Source organism: Corvus brachyrhynchos, unplaced genomic scaffold (assembly GCF_000691975.1).
Source record: "Corvus brachyrhynchos isolate BGI_N302 unplaced genomic scaffold, ASM69197v1 scaffold258, whole genome shotgun sequence".
NCBI classification, from domain to species: Eukaryota; Metazoa; Chordata; class Aves; order Passeriformes; family Corvidae; genus Corvus; species Corvus brachyrhynchos.
This window is the reverse complement of record NW_008240122.1, coordinates 3,147,767-3,165,856: the sequence shown is the minus strand read 5'-3', so window position 1 is coordinate 3,165,856 and position 18,090 is coordinate 3,147,767. Positions and strand designations below refer to the sequence as shown.

The 18,090-nt window shown below is 38.1% G+C and overlaps 1 protein-coding gene across 3 annotated transcripts in view; it reads left to right on the top strand.

Annotated features, from left to right (window-relative positions):
* The window catches only part of THADA (THADA, armadillo repeat containing), a 218,808-nt gene that overhangs the window by 64,403 nt on the left and 136,315 nt on the right, over nucleotides 1-18,090 (top strand). For all 3 annotated transcript variants that reach the window (XM_017744780.1, XM_017744781.1, XM_017744783.1), the window contains exons 3-21: nucleotides 905-1,000; nucleotides 2,363-2,457; nucleotides 2,871-3,001; nucleotides 3,715-3,863; nucleotides 4,011-4,043; nucleotides 4,576-4,624; nucleotides 5,536-5,726; nucleotides 6,415-6,509; nucleotides 6,788-7,008; nucleotides 7,939-8,630; nucleotides 9,266-9,417; nucleotides 9,555-9,710; nucleotides 10,916-11,038; nucleotides 11,960-12,083; nucleotides 13,535-13,683; nucleotides 14,539-14,749; nucleotides 16,145-16,280; nucleotides 16,622-16,758; nucleotides 17,185-17,340. In XM_017744780.1, the coding sequence (XP_017600269.1) occupies nucleotides 925-1,000; nucleotides 2,363-2,457; nucleotides 2,871-3,001; nucleotides 3,715-3,863; nucleotides 4,011-4,043; nucleotides 4,576-4,624; nucleotides 5,536-5,726; nucleotides 6,415-6,509; nucleotides 6,788-7,008; nucleotides 7,939-8,630; nucleotides 9,266-9,417; nucleotides 9,555-9,710; nucleotides 10,916-11,038; nucleotides 11,960-12,083; nucleotides 13,535-13,683; nucleotides 14,539-14,749; nucleotides 16,145-16,280; nucleotides 16,622-16,758; nucleotides 17,185-17,340 (3,076 nt within the window). In that variant the 5' untranslated portion in view covers nucleotides 905-924. The remainder of the gene's footprint in view (nucleotides 1-904; nucleotides 1,001-2,362; nucleotides 2,458-2,870; nucleotides 3,002-3,714; nucleotides 3,864-4,010; nucleotides 4,044-4,575; nucleotides 4,625-5,535; nucleotides 5,727-6,414; nucleotides 6,510-6,787; nucleotides 7,009-7,938; nucleotides 8,631-9,265; nucleotides 9,418-9,554; nucleotides 9,711-10,915; nucleotides 11,039-11,959; nucleotides 12,084-13,534; nucleotides 13,684-14,538; nucleotides 14,750-16,144; nucleotides 16,281-16,621; nucleotides 16,759-17,184; nucleotides 17,341-18,090) is intronic.

Below are 18,090 nucleotides of genomic sequence, written 5' to 3'. Positions count from 1 at the left end.
GTCTGCTCGTGACCGCCCGGAGGCGCTGAGGGCGGCCGCGTTGGGTGCTGCAGCTGGGACGGGATAAGGGATCTGGAGAGCTTACCAGAGTGTGTGAATACGGGGAGAGGAGGCGCAGACAAGGTGCGTCCAGGCTCTCTTCCGTGGTGCCCGATGTTAGGATAGGGGGCCATGGGTGCAGACTGAAACACGGGAGGGTCTCTTGAGACCATCAGAAGCACCAGATGGGGAGTGAAAGTGCCCGAGCACTGGCACAGGTGCTCCAGAGAGGCTGTGGAGTCTCCATGCTTGGAAACATTCAGAAGATATCTGGATATGGGTAGCTGGTTCCAGGTGGCCTGGCTTTAGCAGGAGATTGGTCCAGATGACCTCCGAAGGCCCCTTCCGACCTCAGCCGTTCCATGATAATGAGCTTGAAGTCAGTGAAACTGTAGTGCGTATTAAATCACCACTGCCGTTCGAAAAAGAACTTGCTATTTGTATAATAGCAAAGCCGTTTGATTTGCTGCACAGTTCTTACCTGACCTTAATACAAGTTGAATGAGTTTAGAACAGTAAAACTGAGCAAGGGAAGTTTTGTGGCATTAATTCCATGCTTTTGTATGATGTTTCCAAACGGTGATGAGACAGGTTGTCATTCATACAGCAATTCCCCTCTTCTATTACTTCCATTTTGCATCACGAATTTTGGGTGAATTTTGGATGAACTCCTGGAAATAGTTGAAGTTCATAAAGTTAAAGAGAGCTATTTCCTTGAAAAAAATTGCACAGATAATGCAACAAACATTTCAAGACAGTAGGACAGTGAAAAGACCATTATTGTAGGAAGTGTTTGTAATTATGTTTTTAAAACCATGTGACCTGTTTGTTTTGGTTTTTTTGTTTTGTTTGTTTTTTTAAGCAGGCGTTTCTTAATCAGCTAAAATGGTTTTGAAGAAGAAGAAGGAAATTCAGGTGGATGCATTCTTTCTTGATCATCATCAGCTTGAAAAACTTCAGAGTATGTAGGGGTTTTTTTTCTGAACTAATGTGTGATTTCTCTTGCCTTTGACTAGCTGCTGAAATTGATCTGGTTTTTTGCTTGTTATGTTTTATTTCTAGTGGTTTTGCTTTGTGAGTTTTATGTGTGTTTGCTCTGCTGTGATTTGTTTTTATTTTATAGTGACAATGACTTCTTACCTCGGCAGAGTTAAAAAAAAACCTTTAGAGCATTGTGGCTTTGGTTTGAAAACTCTTTACTTTGTTTATCTTTGGTCTGAAGGTAGTAGAAGGTCCTACTTGTGATTCTACTGGCAGGCCTGTAATTCAGTGATATCTGATGTTTTAGCCTTAATATGTGGGATAACACTGAATTGCCAAGAATCACAGAATGATTGAGGTTGGAAGGGTTCTCTGGAGGTCATTTTCTCAGGCTTTGTGTTTTCTGTAGTTAGCTTGTTTTAAAGCTACTGTTCAAATGGTGTTTTCTTTTGTGAGGAATTTTTTTTGATTGTTTGATGAGAGAAACTTCCAGTGATATTTATTGTAAAAAACCCCAAACTAAATAATACAAGATTTGTATGCTAAAGTTACTTTGAGGTAGCACTGGTGAGGTCCCACCTGGAGTGCTGCATCCAGTTCTTGGCTCCCCTGTACAAGAGTAATATGGACATGTTGGACAGACTCCACCTAAGGGCTAAGATGGTGAAGGGCCTGGAGCATCCCTCCTATGAGGAAAGGCTAAGAGAGCTGGGTCTCCTTGGCCTGGTGAAGAGAAGGCTCAGGGGCTCTTAGCAATGTGTAAAAAATACCTGAAGGGAGGACATAAGGGAGGCAGAGCCAGTATTTTTTCTTTGCTGAGCAGTGATAGGACAGGAAGGCATGGGCACAAACTGAAACACAAAAGATTCCCTCTAAACATCTTTTTTAATGTGAAGGGAAACACTTTTTTAATGTGAGGGTGACTGAGGACTGGCACAGCTTTCATAGGGAAGTCAGGGAGTCTCCAGCCTTGGACGTACTCAGAAGCCACCTGGCCATGATCCTGGGCAGCCAGCTCCAGGTGACCCTACTTGAACAGTGGGGTTGGACCAGATGGTCCCTTCCAACTCAACCATGCTGTGATTTTTTGCAAGTGGTCTTCATACTGCAGATGAGGCCTGCTGTTGTGTTCCAGTGAAGCTGATTTTTTTCATTTGTTAGGAAAAAAAAGTTGTGTTAAGGTGTTGTAAGGTGATTTAAGGGTTTGTGGCACTAATGGGTTTACTCTAACTGGAAAAACCCCTAAGGATTTAGCAGTCATTTCTTCTTATTGTAAATCATGTATTATTTATACTGCTTATTGTAATTACTTCATAAAAAGATCCTCTTCTTCCAAATGTAGGGTTTTCAACGACTGAAGAGCAAAGTCTGGCATCTCTGCTTCTGCACTGTGCACAGCTGGGAAATGGCATCCAGCAGATCCAGTGTATTAAACAGGTAAGGTTTCACTGTTGTTAGTGTGGTTTTTGGTAACTGACAGTGTGTCCTGTGCACTGTTAATGGCAAATACAGCTCTAAAATAAACTTTCAATGCTTTGTACATTCCTGGAAACACAGGAAAAGCAGTTGTTACTGCTGCACATGCATCAGGTAGAAATGTAGTCATAGTACTTAAATTAGCAAGGGCCACAGTTACTGGAAATGGTGGAAGGCAAGTGATACCAAGTTTTCTATTTTGTATGTATGTTTTTTGATTTTAGAGGTGTTCCTGAAACATTTAAAACTTGAAACTCAAGGAGAAATGGTGGAGAACAGTTTTTCAGCATATGCTTGGATGAGAGGGAAATCTGCCACCGTTGAAGATGGTATATCCAGAGGTTTTTGTTCATCATGTGTTCTTTTGATTATAGATTATGCCATTGGTGAAGCAGATGGATCAGAACTCTGCAGGTGATCCCATGGTTAAAGCTTGTTTGGACGTTTTGGGAGAGACATATTTTTCATTAAGTGGGAAGAATCCTTTGAAGAAAGTATTAGCAAGGTAAAAAATTGAGTAGTAAGCCTTTATTTTTTTCTAAATGCTTTCCTTACCTACAAGTCAGTAATTTGTCATTCACTACAAACTGCTGTAACTTAATTCTAAAAATTTGCAGTACTAATATGTGTCTTAACCATAAATAATATATCATCAGATCAGTATCTTCCATGTGAAGCATTATTTTGATCTCTTTCATTATTGGAAAGACAACATAGTGTGTAATTAGCAGTTTGAACTTTAAAATCCAATGTCAGAATAGAAATTTAAAATACAAAATTTCAGCTTTGTCAGGAGAAGATAGTTCAGAGGAATCCTATCTAAACTGCGGTTTCTTGTGCCTATTTTTATTGCAATAAATTTTTTCTATTGCACAATTACTGCTGTATTTCTTTAGTGAATTTATTATAGCCTTAGCATTTTTTAAGATCTGGTGCTTAGCTGCTTCCTTTCTTTGTCTGAAAGCAGTCAATGTTGTCCGGAGATGCAGGGCTTCCATCCTGTATTTGGTTGTGGCCACCCCAAAGCTGTGCTCCCCTTTGACAGGTTTTCTAGCTGCAAACTGAGAACCTGCATGTTAATTTTAAAACAGATGATGTTTTCATGTGGGAAGAAACATCCATCTGTGTATTGGAGTTTTAGCTGACATGGATTTTGTGCAGTGGATGTTCAACACCTCAGTAAAAGCAAACTAAATGTGCTGTTTCTTCCTGTTGCAGTTCACTGAATGGTCTTCCTGGACATTTGATGGTGTCAGCTGTGCAAAGCTTTGTGTGCTGCCTTCGGGAAGAACTGAAAACCACAGATGTGTATTTGTACAGAAAAGTACTGGACAACCTTGCTTCCTGTATGGAGGACTTCAGCTTAGGTACAGTGGCACTGAGTGTCTTCTGGTTAAACTTGCTCAGCACTGGTTTGCACCTCGGTGCCACACCTGATAGTAATGTTTGCAGTTGCAGGAAATAGATAGTGCTGGCAAGTATTCAGTACTTAAAATGTATTTTCTTTCCTCTAGGTAGAGCCTGTATTAAGAACCTGTTTGAAGAAGGTAAAGTCACATTTCTAGTAAATAAGCTCCACTGCACGTTTTTGGGGGAGGGGGGTGTGTGAAGAAGTGATTTGAAGTAGGCATGAATATCTGTCAGGTCTGATTTCTTCCTGGTTAATTTTCAGTGCACTAGTATCCTCATGTGGTACTTTTTTGTGAAAGACAAGACTGTGATTTATACCTTTAATTTCCAGGGGTCAGTTTTGCTTTATTGGGCAACCCCCGATATAAATCTTGAGTACCAGTGAGTGATTCTGAGTACCAGGGAGAATGAATCTATCACAGGATTGGGCCAAGTGGGTTGGAAACTTGTGTACCGGGTTTTTGCAAAACAACTTGAGATTTTGTTCTAGCATTGCTTGTTTTTGTCTGTACTGAAATACCAGTTTAATTTGTTGGTGGAATGGAAGTCACCACTGTATGGGTACTATTCATTGCAGCTGGGTATGATATGTATGTGTGATTGCTTTGCTGGAAATTTTCTGTTCCATTTCTCTTGTAAGTAAATTCATACCATGATTATTTTCACTAGTTCTTCAGTTTCTGCAGAAGTTGCTGCTTGACATACAGGAAGAAAACAGGCAAGTAAATTCAATAGAAGCTCTATTTTATCTGGTTTTATTTCACTCTTGCAAGATAATTTGGTTTGGTTTAAAATATCACTTTGATAGCTATACATTGATGAAAGATGGGAATATCATTTTACAGTGATGCAGATTTTAAATAAAAACTGATCAGTTTCTTTTGTGGCAATATGGTAATATAAGAGAGGTAAGACACTGATACTGTTAGAGCTACTACTTCTAAGGGAGGCCTTTGAGTTGGAGTTTTGCTATCTGAATTGTGACTAAACAGTGTAATTAATAGATGTAAAGTTCAGGTGGAGTAAAACTCCTTCATGTTCCATGAGTGTTTAGTTCAGTATTGATACACCTGACATTTTCCAGCATCTCATAAAGTGAGGCTTCTTCACTGTGGTCTCTTATTGTGTACCCAGAGGAGAGGGGTACTTAATGAAGTGTTTTGTGCACTGAAAGTTTAGATATTTTCTGTCTTCTTGTTAAAGTCAGATCATAGAAATATGCTTTGTACATGGAGGAACTACTTAAAAAAAATTTAAAAGGAGGAAAAAAAAAAGAAAAATTAGAAAAGAGCAGCACTGTGTTCTGTTGGCCTTTTTGGAAAGCTTTTGGAAAAGTTCAGCTCTGCTCAGGCAGAATCATATGATTGAAAGTTTGTCACAGGAACCTGCAGAAAATGTAGCAGAATTTGTCATTTTTGTTTGTTTACTTCATTTGAACAGACTACCCTTGAGTCTGCTCCTTGTTTTCTTGTGTTTACATGTCTGATCAACTCAAGCAGTAAGTTAGTTTTTACCATTAATTCTATCTAAAGTTGGCAGAATATGGTTTTCTGGGGATGGTGAAGAATGGTTTTAATTTCCTTTTTGTGTGCTTGCTTGTCTTCCCTCCCCCTTCCCCCCCACCCCCAGAAAGAATCATGGAAATCGTATTGTTCAGACTCAGCTGATGCATGATTTACTGATAGCCATTAAAGTTTCAATGATGCTTATACAGAAATTGCAAGAAAATATCCAGGGGAGCCTTTGGAAACACAATGAATCTTTTGTTTGGCAAAGTATGTGTAGTTTACTGAAAAGTTCCACAAACTTCCTAATGGATGGTAAGTTTAGTAACATTCAAGCCCTAATATTTTTATTAACTTTTTGTCTTTGTAGTAAACAACCTCTATGTATAAAAACTTAGTTTAGCTTGCATGGAAATTGAACTATTGAGATTAGTGGGAGTGGGAGCAGTAGTTGTTTTTTTGGCGAGCTATGATTTGTGGATTGCAGTTTTAGAGTGTGCAGTTTTAGAGTGTACAGTTTAACTTGTCACACTACAAAAACTGAGGTTAATGCTGTTATTAATAATTCAGAAACTAACAGAAATGCTTTTGAGAGTCACCAAATGTCTGTGCCTACCAGAAATATCTACATCTCTATGAAATATGCTGTCAGAACTATTTATGGGCACACCATAACTAATAGTGGTTTCTTCTCATACAGACATTTTTGTACAGAAGAATTTAACACACGTCAGTAGGCTCTGCCACAGCCCTCCTTGCCTTGGTGGGCAGTCCTGTGTTTTCTTCTGTTAAAGGTTTTAGCAGTTTCTTATTACACTGGAGGATAAAGTTGTTAATATTTGCTATGTAGGTGGACACTACAGATTTGTGATTATACACAAAAATGCTAAAAGTATGCTAAAAGTAGTTTAGCAAAATCCAATACCATCTTTTATAATTTTGATACATAGTTCTAGTACACAGTGTTTCCTGCATTCTAATGTAAAATATTTTTGCTGTGTAGCAACGCTCCTGCAGACTGTTCAGACTACCTCAGGACTGGCTGTTATTCTGTTTATCAGAGCTATGTATGAACCAGTTGAGGAATTACCTTCACTGGTAAGTGCATTTTTTGGCTGAAGACTGCAATGTCTTGGTGCTATCACTGTTGTCTGGAGGTTTTGCTGATACCGATGCCAAGGCTTGCCAGCCTCTCTCAGTCCTTAGCTGGAGTATGATCCTTTCTTCTCTCTTTGCTGTATGATGTCATAAGGCTTGGATTTTGAATTTTAGAAACTACTATTCACAAGAAATCTCTTCAAATCTTCTAAGATATGCACAAAATAGCTTTTCTGCTGTGCTGAAATGCTGTAATGGGTGTGCTTTTGGTGTTCCAGATCAGTGACTTGCTCCTTGGGACAATGGAGCACTCAGCTGTGCCAGCGTGGTTTGTGAGGAACTGTGGGGTTCTGTGCACGGCAGAGCTCCCGGACTCGGTCCTGCTCTTCCTTTGCCATGGAGCACTGGCTATGCTGGATTGGAAGAATGGCAGCATGGGTGAAAATGGAGAGAAACTGTTATTAGATATTGCATCAGTCTTGTTGTCTTTGAGTTCAGAGTAAGTTTGTGTTTTGTGTTGTTTTGTGTTTGGGAGGAGAGGTTTATCTTTTTAATTCTATTTTTGCATGACCCCTGTGGTCTTGGTGGAATATCTCTGATGTTGTCACTGTAATGATACTAGGTTTTGCCACAGATCATGCAATCTTTTTAATATGTTCATAAAAACTCTGTAAATTCGAAAAATATAATGATGTTGCATAAGTTTCAATTTTTTCTTGCATGCTAAAATTTTGTTTTCTAACATGAATGGGATAAATTTATCAATTCCCTTATGGTAAGGTATGTCAGTAGCAGTTCCTACGTAGAGAGATAAGCTTCAGTTTCAGGACTTTCTTCTCCTTCTGAAAGTTCAGAAGAAAGCAAAGTGGGCCAGTGACTGGAATACTTGAAGTAAGATGAGTTTCAGGTTTTTTTTCTGGTGGCAAGCATTGGCTGCTTGCATCTAACAGCCCACCAGCACAATTGGATTGGAGATTAAAACATGTGTTCAGTTCAACCTTTGATTGTGCCTTGGAGGTCAGTTTTGTGGTTTTGTTTTTGTACATAGGATACTCAGTTCTGATGGTTTTATATGGTAAGGAAAAGTTTTCCTTACGTTTTCAAGACGCATGCAACAACATAAAGCTGCTTAAATGTTAGCAGGTGCATAGTAATTTTTTTTTTTTGTTGTTGTTGTATTTTTGTGGGGCTTGTATGATTTCTTTTCCCCTTTGTTAGGGGGTTTAGCTGCAACCACTTAATAGCATATCTGGTAACTAAGCAGTTCTGTGTTCATTCCTTTTCCTCCATGAATGGCTTGTGTCTCCTAACCTGTTTTCATGTAAGGTAAATGAATGTGATGAATAGTTATTCTGAAATACAAAATTTGTTTTTGTAAAAATTGATTAATGAAAATAATGAACTCTTTTGTGTTTGTTCTTTTTAAAAGGTTAAAAGAATCCAGTGTAGCAACATCTTTGTCTAGAATCCTTGCTATTTGGACTAATTCAGCACTGGCTGCCCTTGTTTCAGGCTCTCCAGATCTAAAAATCAAACTTAATGGGAACTCTGATATAACTGGGAAGCTGCTGGAATACATTTATACACACTGGGATCACCCTCTGGATGCTATTAGACACCAAACCAAATTGATTTTTAAGAATCTTCTTCGGATACACCAAACCACCATTGCTGGATCCAATGGAAAATCAGACCCATTCTTTGCAAGGCTGATAAAGCATTTACTAAGCTTGGATTGGCATGTAAAAGGGAAATATGCTTCTCTTGGCTGTCTGGTGGAGTGTGTGGGCACTGAAAATATATTGCAGTTGGACAGGACAATTCCAGTACAAATCCTGGATGTGATGAATGATCAGTCTCTAGCACCTTATGCTAGTGATCTTCTGGAAATCATGTTTACAAATCACAAGGCCCATTTTACTTTAAGTTTTCAGGAAGGCACCTGGATTGACCAGTGGCACGACCTCTGGGTTTCTCCTCTTCTGGTAATACTGTGTGAAGGAAACCATGACCAAACTACTTATATAATAGATTATTATTTACCAAAATTGCTCAAATGTAACCCTGACAGTCTGAGCTACATGATTAGAATTCTTCAGGCCTCTGCAGATGCTAATCTGGGTAAGAAAATAAACTTTCTATTTGGAATTATGATTGGATTTAAAAAAAAAAATCTTAGCCATGTGATTTCTGGCCTGTTACTATTGTTAGAATTAATTTGGGAGAAAAATTCCAGATGGTTGTTATTGCTATTAGTATTTTAAGGTGAAAGTAATAATAATCATAAGTGTGTCATCATGCCACGAGCAAAATAATTAGTATTCCTTCTGTGAGTGCCTTATGGTTCTCTTTACATGCCAGGGTTTGTTACATTTCTGTATTTTTTTACTACTGTTTTTTATTTCTTACACAGGTGTGGCCAGTAACAGATTGTTTTTCTTGTAAATACGTGGATACGAGAGTTATGATTCACCTGTAGTTTTGAAGTAGTTTAGTGTGACTCTAATGGCCTGTGAGACCTCATAAGGTCTTTTTTTCATATGACATGTTTGAGATGAAGCTTTTTGAGAACCAGGTGACTTAGAACTAGTTTAATCTATAGCAGCACTGTCTCTTAGGATTTATGGAGTAGAAATAAAAGGGGGGTGAGGGTGGGTCATATGGTGAAAGTATTGGGAGTTTCTGACAAGCTTTGCAAATAGTACATTACTTGTGTTAATCAAACAGTAATTATTACTGGTTTTCATTTTCTTCAGGCTCTTGCAGTACTAGAGGAGCTCTTGGAGCATTAATGGCATGCTTGAGAACTGCCAGGGCTCATGGACACCTGGAACTTTCAAATATCTTGAGCAGTGGTCTTGTATCCACTGAGTGTATAAAACAGGGTCTAGTTCATCAGCACAACCAGGTAAAGGGACAGCCTTTTATGTGTCCTTTGAATTAGAACAATTTGATCCTGATTACTGTGTTAGCATTGTATTAAAACAAAGGTGTCATCATAGGTGTCAGTAAATCCTTTGTGGTTAACTTTTAAATATCTTTCAGGTTTGCATTGATGCTTTAGGTTTACTGTGTGAAACCCATCGTACTACAGAAATTGTGTCTCTGGAAGAAATGCAACTAATTCAGTTTTTTATGATGTACAACCTGAACAGCCAATCTCCTTCCGTAAGGCAACAGATTGTTTCTCTGCTGAGAAAGGTAACTTCAAGCTATGAGCAATGTCTAATGTGCCTCTTAAGTTAGTTACAACACCCTTTAAGAAAAAAAAAAAGAGTATGTTATGAAGTTGCTCATTGGAAAGAGAAGAAGCTCTGAGACCAGGACTATGCTGTGTGTATTACCCAGCTAAATGGTGTTAAATCATCACAGGCAAGGATGGCTTAAACAAAGAATTCAGTGGCAGAGGCACAGTAACGTGGCCATGGGTGGTGGTGGTGGGTGTTGCTTGACCTGTCAGCACCTGCACACTTTGCCAGTAGCAAAGCAATGCGCCCTGGAGTCAGCAATGAACCTGGTGCTGCCTTTGCTGGGGCCTAAGGTTGTGCTTACACAGATTTGTCACACCTCAAGCAAATTCAGTCACTTGGTCACCCTCAGAAACCCAACCTGGAAAACAAAGTAGAGGAATATTAAGTGAACAGCTTGACATGTGGCTGTGCCATTACAGCCTGGGGGGAATGAGTGTCCGTGTGGTGGAAGTTGCCAAGGTCACATGTAGCTCATGGTAGAAGCACGGGGATAAAACGAGGAAACCATGTTTGTATAAAGAATATCTTGAAAGATGTTTATGGCAAAAGAAGGTAGTGTGGAAGGAGAAAATTATTAATTTGAGATGGGGGAAAAATGAGGGAGTCAGTTTGACAAAAACAAAAGAGAAATCCCAGCTCTTCCCTTTCTTACTTGGTGCAGACTGAGGAACATGAGGTGGAAAAATCATGCTGGTGGGAGTGTGATAAGAAGGGAAATATTACTTGTGGGTAGTCAAAGGGGTGGAGGAAGCACTTTTGAAGTGAGTCAAACTCTTTGAGACACTGAGGCTGTAGAAATGATCTGCACTTTTTAACATTTTTTATTTTTAAATTTTTTATCTGAATTTTATTTACAGATGAACACAGTTCCACAGAAAATTAGTTGGGAGGAGAAGGCTAGGCATGAATTTAAGGAGGGAGATGGAAGGTGTTGGAGGTGTAGAGGGAGGAGAGAAAAAATTGGTCACAAGAGAGATGGGAAGGAAAACCTTGGGTTTGGAGTGGAGAGGGAAGGATCTGTTCTGTGTTAGGCTGTATGCAAACTTCCTAAAAATTATAAGCAATGTGATTTGGAAAATAAGCTGAAAATCTGCCTTTCCCGTAATTTGCTGTCAATGATTCTTGTCTCATGTATGTTTTGCTTTGTTTTAAAAGTTATTTTGCAGGATACATGAAAGTTCTCAAGTGCTTTATAAATTGGAGCAAAATAAAACCAAGCAAGTGTTAGTTGAGAACTCAACTCACATGCCTCCTTTGAGGATTTTGCAGCAATATAAAGTAAGTAGACTGCTAGAGATGCAGGTGATAGAGGTGGGAGAGCGTTTCTGAGAGTTCATTGTTCCTGAACACCACTGGGCAAGTTAGGCTGTGTGTGTGTGTTGGGCAAAAGTGCAGTGCAGAAGAAAAAAACCTGTGAAGCCAAACTTTGCTGAGGAGCTTGTCCACTGTGATGCACTTGTGCAGTGAATTTTGACTAATTACACTGTTGTTGATGAACTGAATGCCCACTGGTATTTGGAGGGTGTCTTTAAGGTCAATGTTGTTGAAAACCAATAAAGGTTATTTTCTGAGGGATTGCTCTATGATGTGCATTGAAACAGCAGTAAGTGAGGAGTGGCTGGAGATGTTTTGATGACTCTCAATCAAAAAAAAAAAAAAATTGGGTAAATGTCCTGTCATCTCTTGGCCATTTAGCAGCAAACTTTAAATGGTGCATGTTACTTGGACTTGAAATAGAGATGAGTTGAGCTTCAGTCTTTTTCTAGGTCTCTAGAATAATCAGTGAGTGAGAGAATGAATGACATGAGCTTTAGCATGAAGACATCTTTTGTATCTGTCCTTTTTATCCTTTAAGGCTCACATTGTCAGTTTCTTTGCACCAATTCCTTGAGTTCTGCTTTTCTCGGTCAGCTGGTTTTCAAGATTTGAAACAATGGCCATCTTTTTGTGGGGATGGGGAAGGGAAATTGTTATGTTTAGAAACCCAAATGATTGTGCACCCTTCACTGTACTCTAAGAAGCAATAAACTGTCTGTACTATGAATGTCGGCCTCCTGTTTTTCCAAAATTAGTTGTAAGGTCCTAATTTTTGGGGTAAAGCAGAGTGTCCTGAATTCAGTTACTTAGGCTTTTGTTTGTAGGGCAGCAAGTAAACTGTCTTAATTTTTTTTGTGTGTTCCCCCCTCCCCCCTCCCCAAGGATTTCATGTCGTCTCTGTGTACCAGACTTTTTGGGGTATTGTTTCCTGGTTCATCACACCCAACCAGGTTTTCTGCACTAAGTATTTTGGAATCAATAGCAGAAATATTTTCTGCTCCAAAAGGTGAGAAGCCTGATTTATAGACTTTTATGGACTGTAGGCATGGGAGGTGTTGAATTGAAGAAATATCTTTTATGCCAACTACTCAGTTTCTGTCAAAGGGTATTCTTAGTCCTTAATTTCTATGGCATTTCCTGGGTTGCTTTTGTTTTACCTCAAGGGAGGATAGGAAGTGTTATTGGAAAAAGGAATATTGCAGTAAATGCAAATAATTATGGCCTGTTGCATTTCTTCTATAAATTTGGATTTTATTGAATAGTCTGTTTTTTAGCAAGGTTTATTTTTGTTATTATGAGAAACTTCTGGACAAATTTCAATGTATTTGATAACTTTGCTCCTTTGTCCTGTACAAATATCTTCATAGTTTGAAATGCTGAATTCACAAAAACTCTTGATTAAAAAATATTGCATATCCTTATCATATTATGCTAAATAAAAAAACAATTTTATTGCCAGTTAATGATGATGTGCTGCTGTTATTTTAAATTTTCTTCATTATTTTATAACAACCTTAATTCAAGAAGTATTTGTTAGTGCCTTGGAGTATTGATGATCTTGCTAAATCTTGTATCTGGATCATATGGCCAACATAAAAATATGTTTTCAGTCCTAGATTGTAGCATTTTTCTTTAAAGAAATGAATTGTCTAAGATTAAAGTTGATTTTGAGAGGGAATAAAAAAATGCCGCCTTGCTAAATCATTTCTCAAAACCACGTGATAAATGATGAACACATTAATGTTATTATTATGAGTATGTAGCATATTGTTTCTGCTTTAGCATGTTGTTTCTGCTTTTTTTAAAAATAGAAAGTTACCCTGAGTTGTTATAATAGCAGTTGAGGATTTTATAAATTAAACATAACTTCTATAAAGGCAATTCAGCTTTTGTGTTCTGTGCTGTAGTGTGGTGCAGTTGTTTATATCCTAAAATTTTTCTCTTCTTTACAGCATTAGGTCCAGTCACCAGAATTCACAACTCATTTACATCTAAATTAAAACCAAAAGAAATTGTAATGGCTTACGTTTTCAGGGATTATTCCTATGTAAAATAACTCAAAACACCAAGCACCAAAATGCACTGAAGCTTTTAACCTCTTTTTTGAAAGGAATTATTTTCTAATATTACATACTTACAGGAAAAGAATTTTTAAGCAAAACTAAATAAAAATTATTTTCAATGCTGAATTTAATGGGAGTAAATGGGATTCTGTTTTTGGCAATAAGTTATTTTCTGTATTACTAAGTAATTTTTTGGATAAGGAGTCATAACAGTATTTTAATTCATAACAGTAAACATGGTATTTTAAGTCCTATTAAGAGAAATAATATTAAATAATAATTTAACTGAAATTTTAATGCTTCTTTTAGTATAGCAAAGCAGAATGTGAAGACAGTGATTATTCTGGCAAGAGTTACAGCAAAACTTATCTAAGGCATTAATTTCTTTGAGCAGGCCAGGCACAAGTTTTTCAGTTGGATCAGGAGATGGATTGTGCTCGTGTCCAAACTTTGATCCAGTGTTTTGCCAGTACTTTTGAGGAAGTAAAAATTCTGGCATTTAGGCTTTTGATGAAGCTGCGTGATGTTGCATTGAATTTACAGGTATGAACTTGAAGAGTTTAAAGGGAGTAACTTTGTGGAAGATGAATGTTCTGTAGTATACCAGGTGCTTGGGTTAGGTACAGAGCATGATTCCTAAACCTTAGAAGCCGGTCCAAGTTGCCTGCAGTAGAGTTAATCACTAGCACCTTCTGTGTATTTTTACACAGCTTCTGCCCTTACCTAAGGAGGCTTGTTGCACTAGTGGGTGAAGGGGTTTGGGAAGTTTGTTGGGTATGATGATGAACTATCAGAGAAATAGTTAATGCAAGCTCTTTGCTTAGCTGTGACTTCCCTGTGGAAATGATTGAGGCATTTTGACTTGGTTATTCTTGGACTTTTAAAAATGTCAGCTCCCTGTTTCCTTTCATTTCTGATTGATCTGAGATTTCATTATCTGATTGGTTTTTTTTATTTCTCACAAATTTTGCCCTTTGACTTGATACTGATTTGTCTGTAGTAACTTCAGGAGAAATTATTTTTAATTTAATTAGTACACGTGAACAAATACTGCTTCCAAGTAAACTTTGCTTCTCTTTAATGTCCATTGGAAGATAAAACACAGTATTTTGAAAAAGAAAAATTTTCCTGTGAAGTGCAGTGTGATTGAATACTGCTTTATAAATGGCTGTCTCCATCCTCAATGTCTATGTAATTGTATCCTTGCTAAATACATGCACATGCATGGTTTGAGTGTAAGGCTGTCAGTGCACAAAATAAGTGTTCCTTAAGAAATACCTACCAGCAGACCTAATGAAAAGCAGGTTCTCAGGTTCCTGGGTGGTAAGAAGTTTAGTTAAATCAATCTGGAAGCTCAATAAAATGAGCAATATTACTGCTTTGGTTTTTTTTTTTCAGGATTCTGAAAATCTAGATCTCCTATTCCAAGCAGCAATGGATCTCAGCACAAGTACCAAGCCATATGATTGTGTCACCGCTTCGTATTTGTTGAACTTTTTAGTGTATCATGAAGGACTGCAGAACAGTTGTTTGGGAAAATGGCTTGAACATAACCCCCAGATGGATGAAAACACATCAGTGAGTACAGTGGAGAAGAACACTTTGGCAGGTAAGATTTGGGGGGAAAAGTTTTTTTATATTTGTTGAAAGTTTGCTGCTTTTCCATAAGGCTTTTGGTAGGAGGTTTAGTAAGAGATGTTTATTTCTAACAGGATTTTAAGTATATTTGTTCTGGTGTTAAGAAGCCAGGTTCTTTAGTAAGATCTTAATCTAGTCCTGTTTGTGTTGAGTGTGTTGAATATTCTAAAAGATGGCTTTTGTTACTATTTTGAGCAGTGACATTTGAAAGTGCTATGGAGGCCCAGGTAGTGAGCCTGGTGAAGCTGAGTGCACCAAGTGCAGGGGAGGACCCTCTGCTTCCCCTAAGAGCTCACTCACGCAGGGGGAAGGCAGCTGTAGGCGGTCTGCGTGTGTTTCAGTACTTGATGTTTGCAGTGCTGCCCCTTGGAGCTCTGTTCTCTTGGACCCATTTTTCTGGGTGATTTGCAGTCCTGTGAATACACATTCACAGGAATGAGGCTTTGCTCACATGTGGAATATTTTTGTTTGGTTTAGTGCCCCGGATGAAAGATGACAGGGCTCTAGATCTGGTGGGTGTGGCAAATTCATTAATCAAGCTTCTTCTAACTTTCGTAGTTTTCAGTAAAACTAAAATACTTAAATTCGTTATTTGTAAAAAACCACTTTATATAATTTGTAGTAAACGCGCTGTTTTTGGTGTAGTTTTTTGTGCCGTTTTTGGTTTCTCTGCAGATTCCTGTTAATACTTTCTTTATATGCAGTGAAATAATGATTTTGAGACATGGCTGTGGTTGCCATAAGTGAAGGAAACGTGGATAACCTCATGGCTCATTGCTCTGGGGTATCTGCTGCTGTTGGTGATCCATGGTTCCTTGTTACGGTCTTTAATTTGTTCTGATTCTGGCACTGAGATGTCACAAGGTATAAATAGGATTAAAATAGGCACGTGTATCCTTGAAAATTGGTCAGGTTTTTTAGTGGAAAACATAAGGTTCAAATATTTAATCATGAACTTTTGATCTTTAATATTCTGCTGTACTCATCATTGTATTAATGTGGCTGGAAGGGTGAAGTCTGACTTGCAGTAGGTGGTAGGTAACTCCTTGTGTCTTCATCATGAGCTGTGGGATTGTCTCTGAGCAAACCCGGATCTGGGTTGTGCTTTTCACAGCTGCCATTTGATTCAGAGAGACAGATTAAATTGACTATAACAAATATTGCTGGAGTTTAGGTAACTGAAAATGAGGGGTAACATACATTTCAATGACAAAAGAGGGAAAAGTATAATAAAGGAAATTGCTGTGCATATTCCACTGAATTGTTGTGTAAACAGGTTTTATTCCTGTTTCTTAAAGCAGATTTTTTTCTTAGAAAATACAATATATGAATGTACAATGCAAATCTGTGCTTTAAAATGTTTTAGTTATCAAGCTCTTGTTGGTGAATGTTGAAGAAGAAATACTCCAAGCCAAGAAGTGTCTGCTTCAGGCAGCAGCATCATTCCCCATGTATGGGAGAGTGCACTGTATAACTGGGGCTTTGAAGCAATTACCCTTCAAGTAAGTAAAAATACTAAATAGGAAGTTGTAACTCCATATTTAAGTGCAGTGGGAGAGCTATTCAGGAGAACAGAAAAGCATGCAGTATTATTTATAAGGAAATCCAGTACCTGTGGCCTTTAGAACTCTTCCTGGCTGCTGCAGTGTTTGGTACTTCCTTTGTATGCGTTAAACTCAGCCTTAAGACTTTTCAGTCTCTACACTATTTATAGTTTTCATAAATATTGTTGTAGAAGTGTTTGTAATTTTGGTTCTTTCTTTTAAATACAAAATTATTTTTATTCCATGTCGTGATATGTTTTGGTTGTGATTTTGATTTTTTTTTTTTTTTTTTCCATAAGTAACTTGACACTGGTGTCTGAATGGAAGGAAATGGTGACCAGGCTCATTCTGATGTCATACAGCCTCTCTGCTGTAGTATCACCAGTAGTACAGAGCTCTTCACCAGAGGGTCTTATTCCAATGGACAGTGATCCAGGTAAAAAACCAAACAGAATCCCAAAAGAGTTTTTTTAAAATCTGGTTCTCCTGAAGGTCTCTGTCTTGCAATCATTCAGAACTAGGCTGAGCACCCCTCCCTTTCAGCTTCTCATTTTACATCATAATCTTAAGTCACTCTTTTAATTTCTGATAAAGTTGTCTTAACTTCTTCACTAAAAAGCCCATAAACACTTGCGGATTGTGTTGTTGCATCTCTTTCAAAACGGGACTGTAAATTCTGGTTTTCTTCCTTAATCTTTCTAATCACCATAGAACCTTGTTGTGGGTTTGGTTTTTTTTTTTTTTTGTTTAAATGTTAATAGCTTTCTTTTGTACTGATACATCCCAAATGAATTACATCAGTATAAAGAACTGGAAGTAGAAGACAAAGCTATCTTAAATCTCCCTTTTGTTTAATGTGCAGAAAGTGCAGGTCGTCTGCAGATGATTCTGCATGAGATACAACCACAGGACACGAATGATTACTTTATGCAAGCAAAAATTCTGAAAGAACACTGCAAAGAAGAATCTGAAAAGCTGGACCAGAGGCCAACGAAAAGTATTTGCACAGAAATGAGAGGTAAATCCAAGGCTATATTAGTAATTAAATCAAGGTTTTTTTATAGATGAGGCATTTTATATGGATGATCAGCTGGAAATTACTAGCTTATATAATGTTTCAGTTCTTACCCATCAGAAGCTACTTATCCATGGACCTGGTTTTAAAGACTGCAGTCTTAATTCATTGTGCTTCTGGAAGATTGTGGCTAATCTCTCTTAAAACACAAGTGAAAATTAGTTGTTTTGATACTGGCCTAGACTCTGTTGCTGTAACTGCGCTGGCCAGACAATCTTGAGCACCTTTTCTATCAAGCAATGCTTCTAATTAATTTCTTGTTGAAAAGTGTTACTGTGATTTTCCTCTCTAGTGTATGTGAGGCTAGTGGAGAATATGTTCACGCAAGAACTCCTGTTGCATGAAATTATAAAAACAGAAGCTTCAGTTTGAAAGATTCCAGTGGTACAATGTTAGGTAGTATTTGTCTGTTATAATGAATAGCAGCCATGAAATCGAACCTTATAACGTTGAAGAAATTGTAAACCTTGGGACCTTTAATGTAGTCCAGAATAAATTTATAGAATATCCGTACATTTAAGAATTTAACAGTTTATGCAGGCTTTTGAACTTCCTTTCCCCGGTTGCCCTTTCCTATGTTTAAAATAGTTTGGCGGGGCCGTATGTTTCGTTTCATGAGGGGAAGGGGTAAACGCGTGCAAGTGCCGCAGTGGCCACCAGGTGGCGGCGGCGCGTCACGAACGCGGTGCCCTG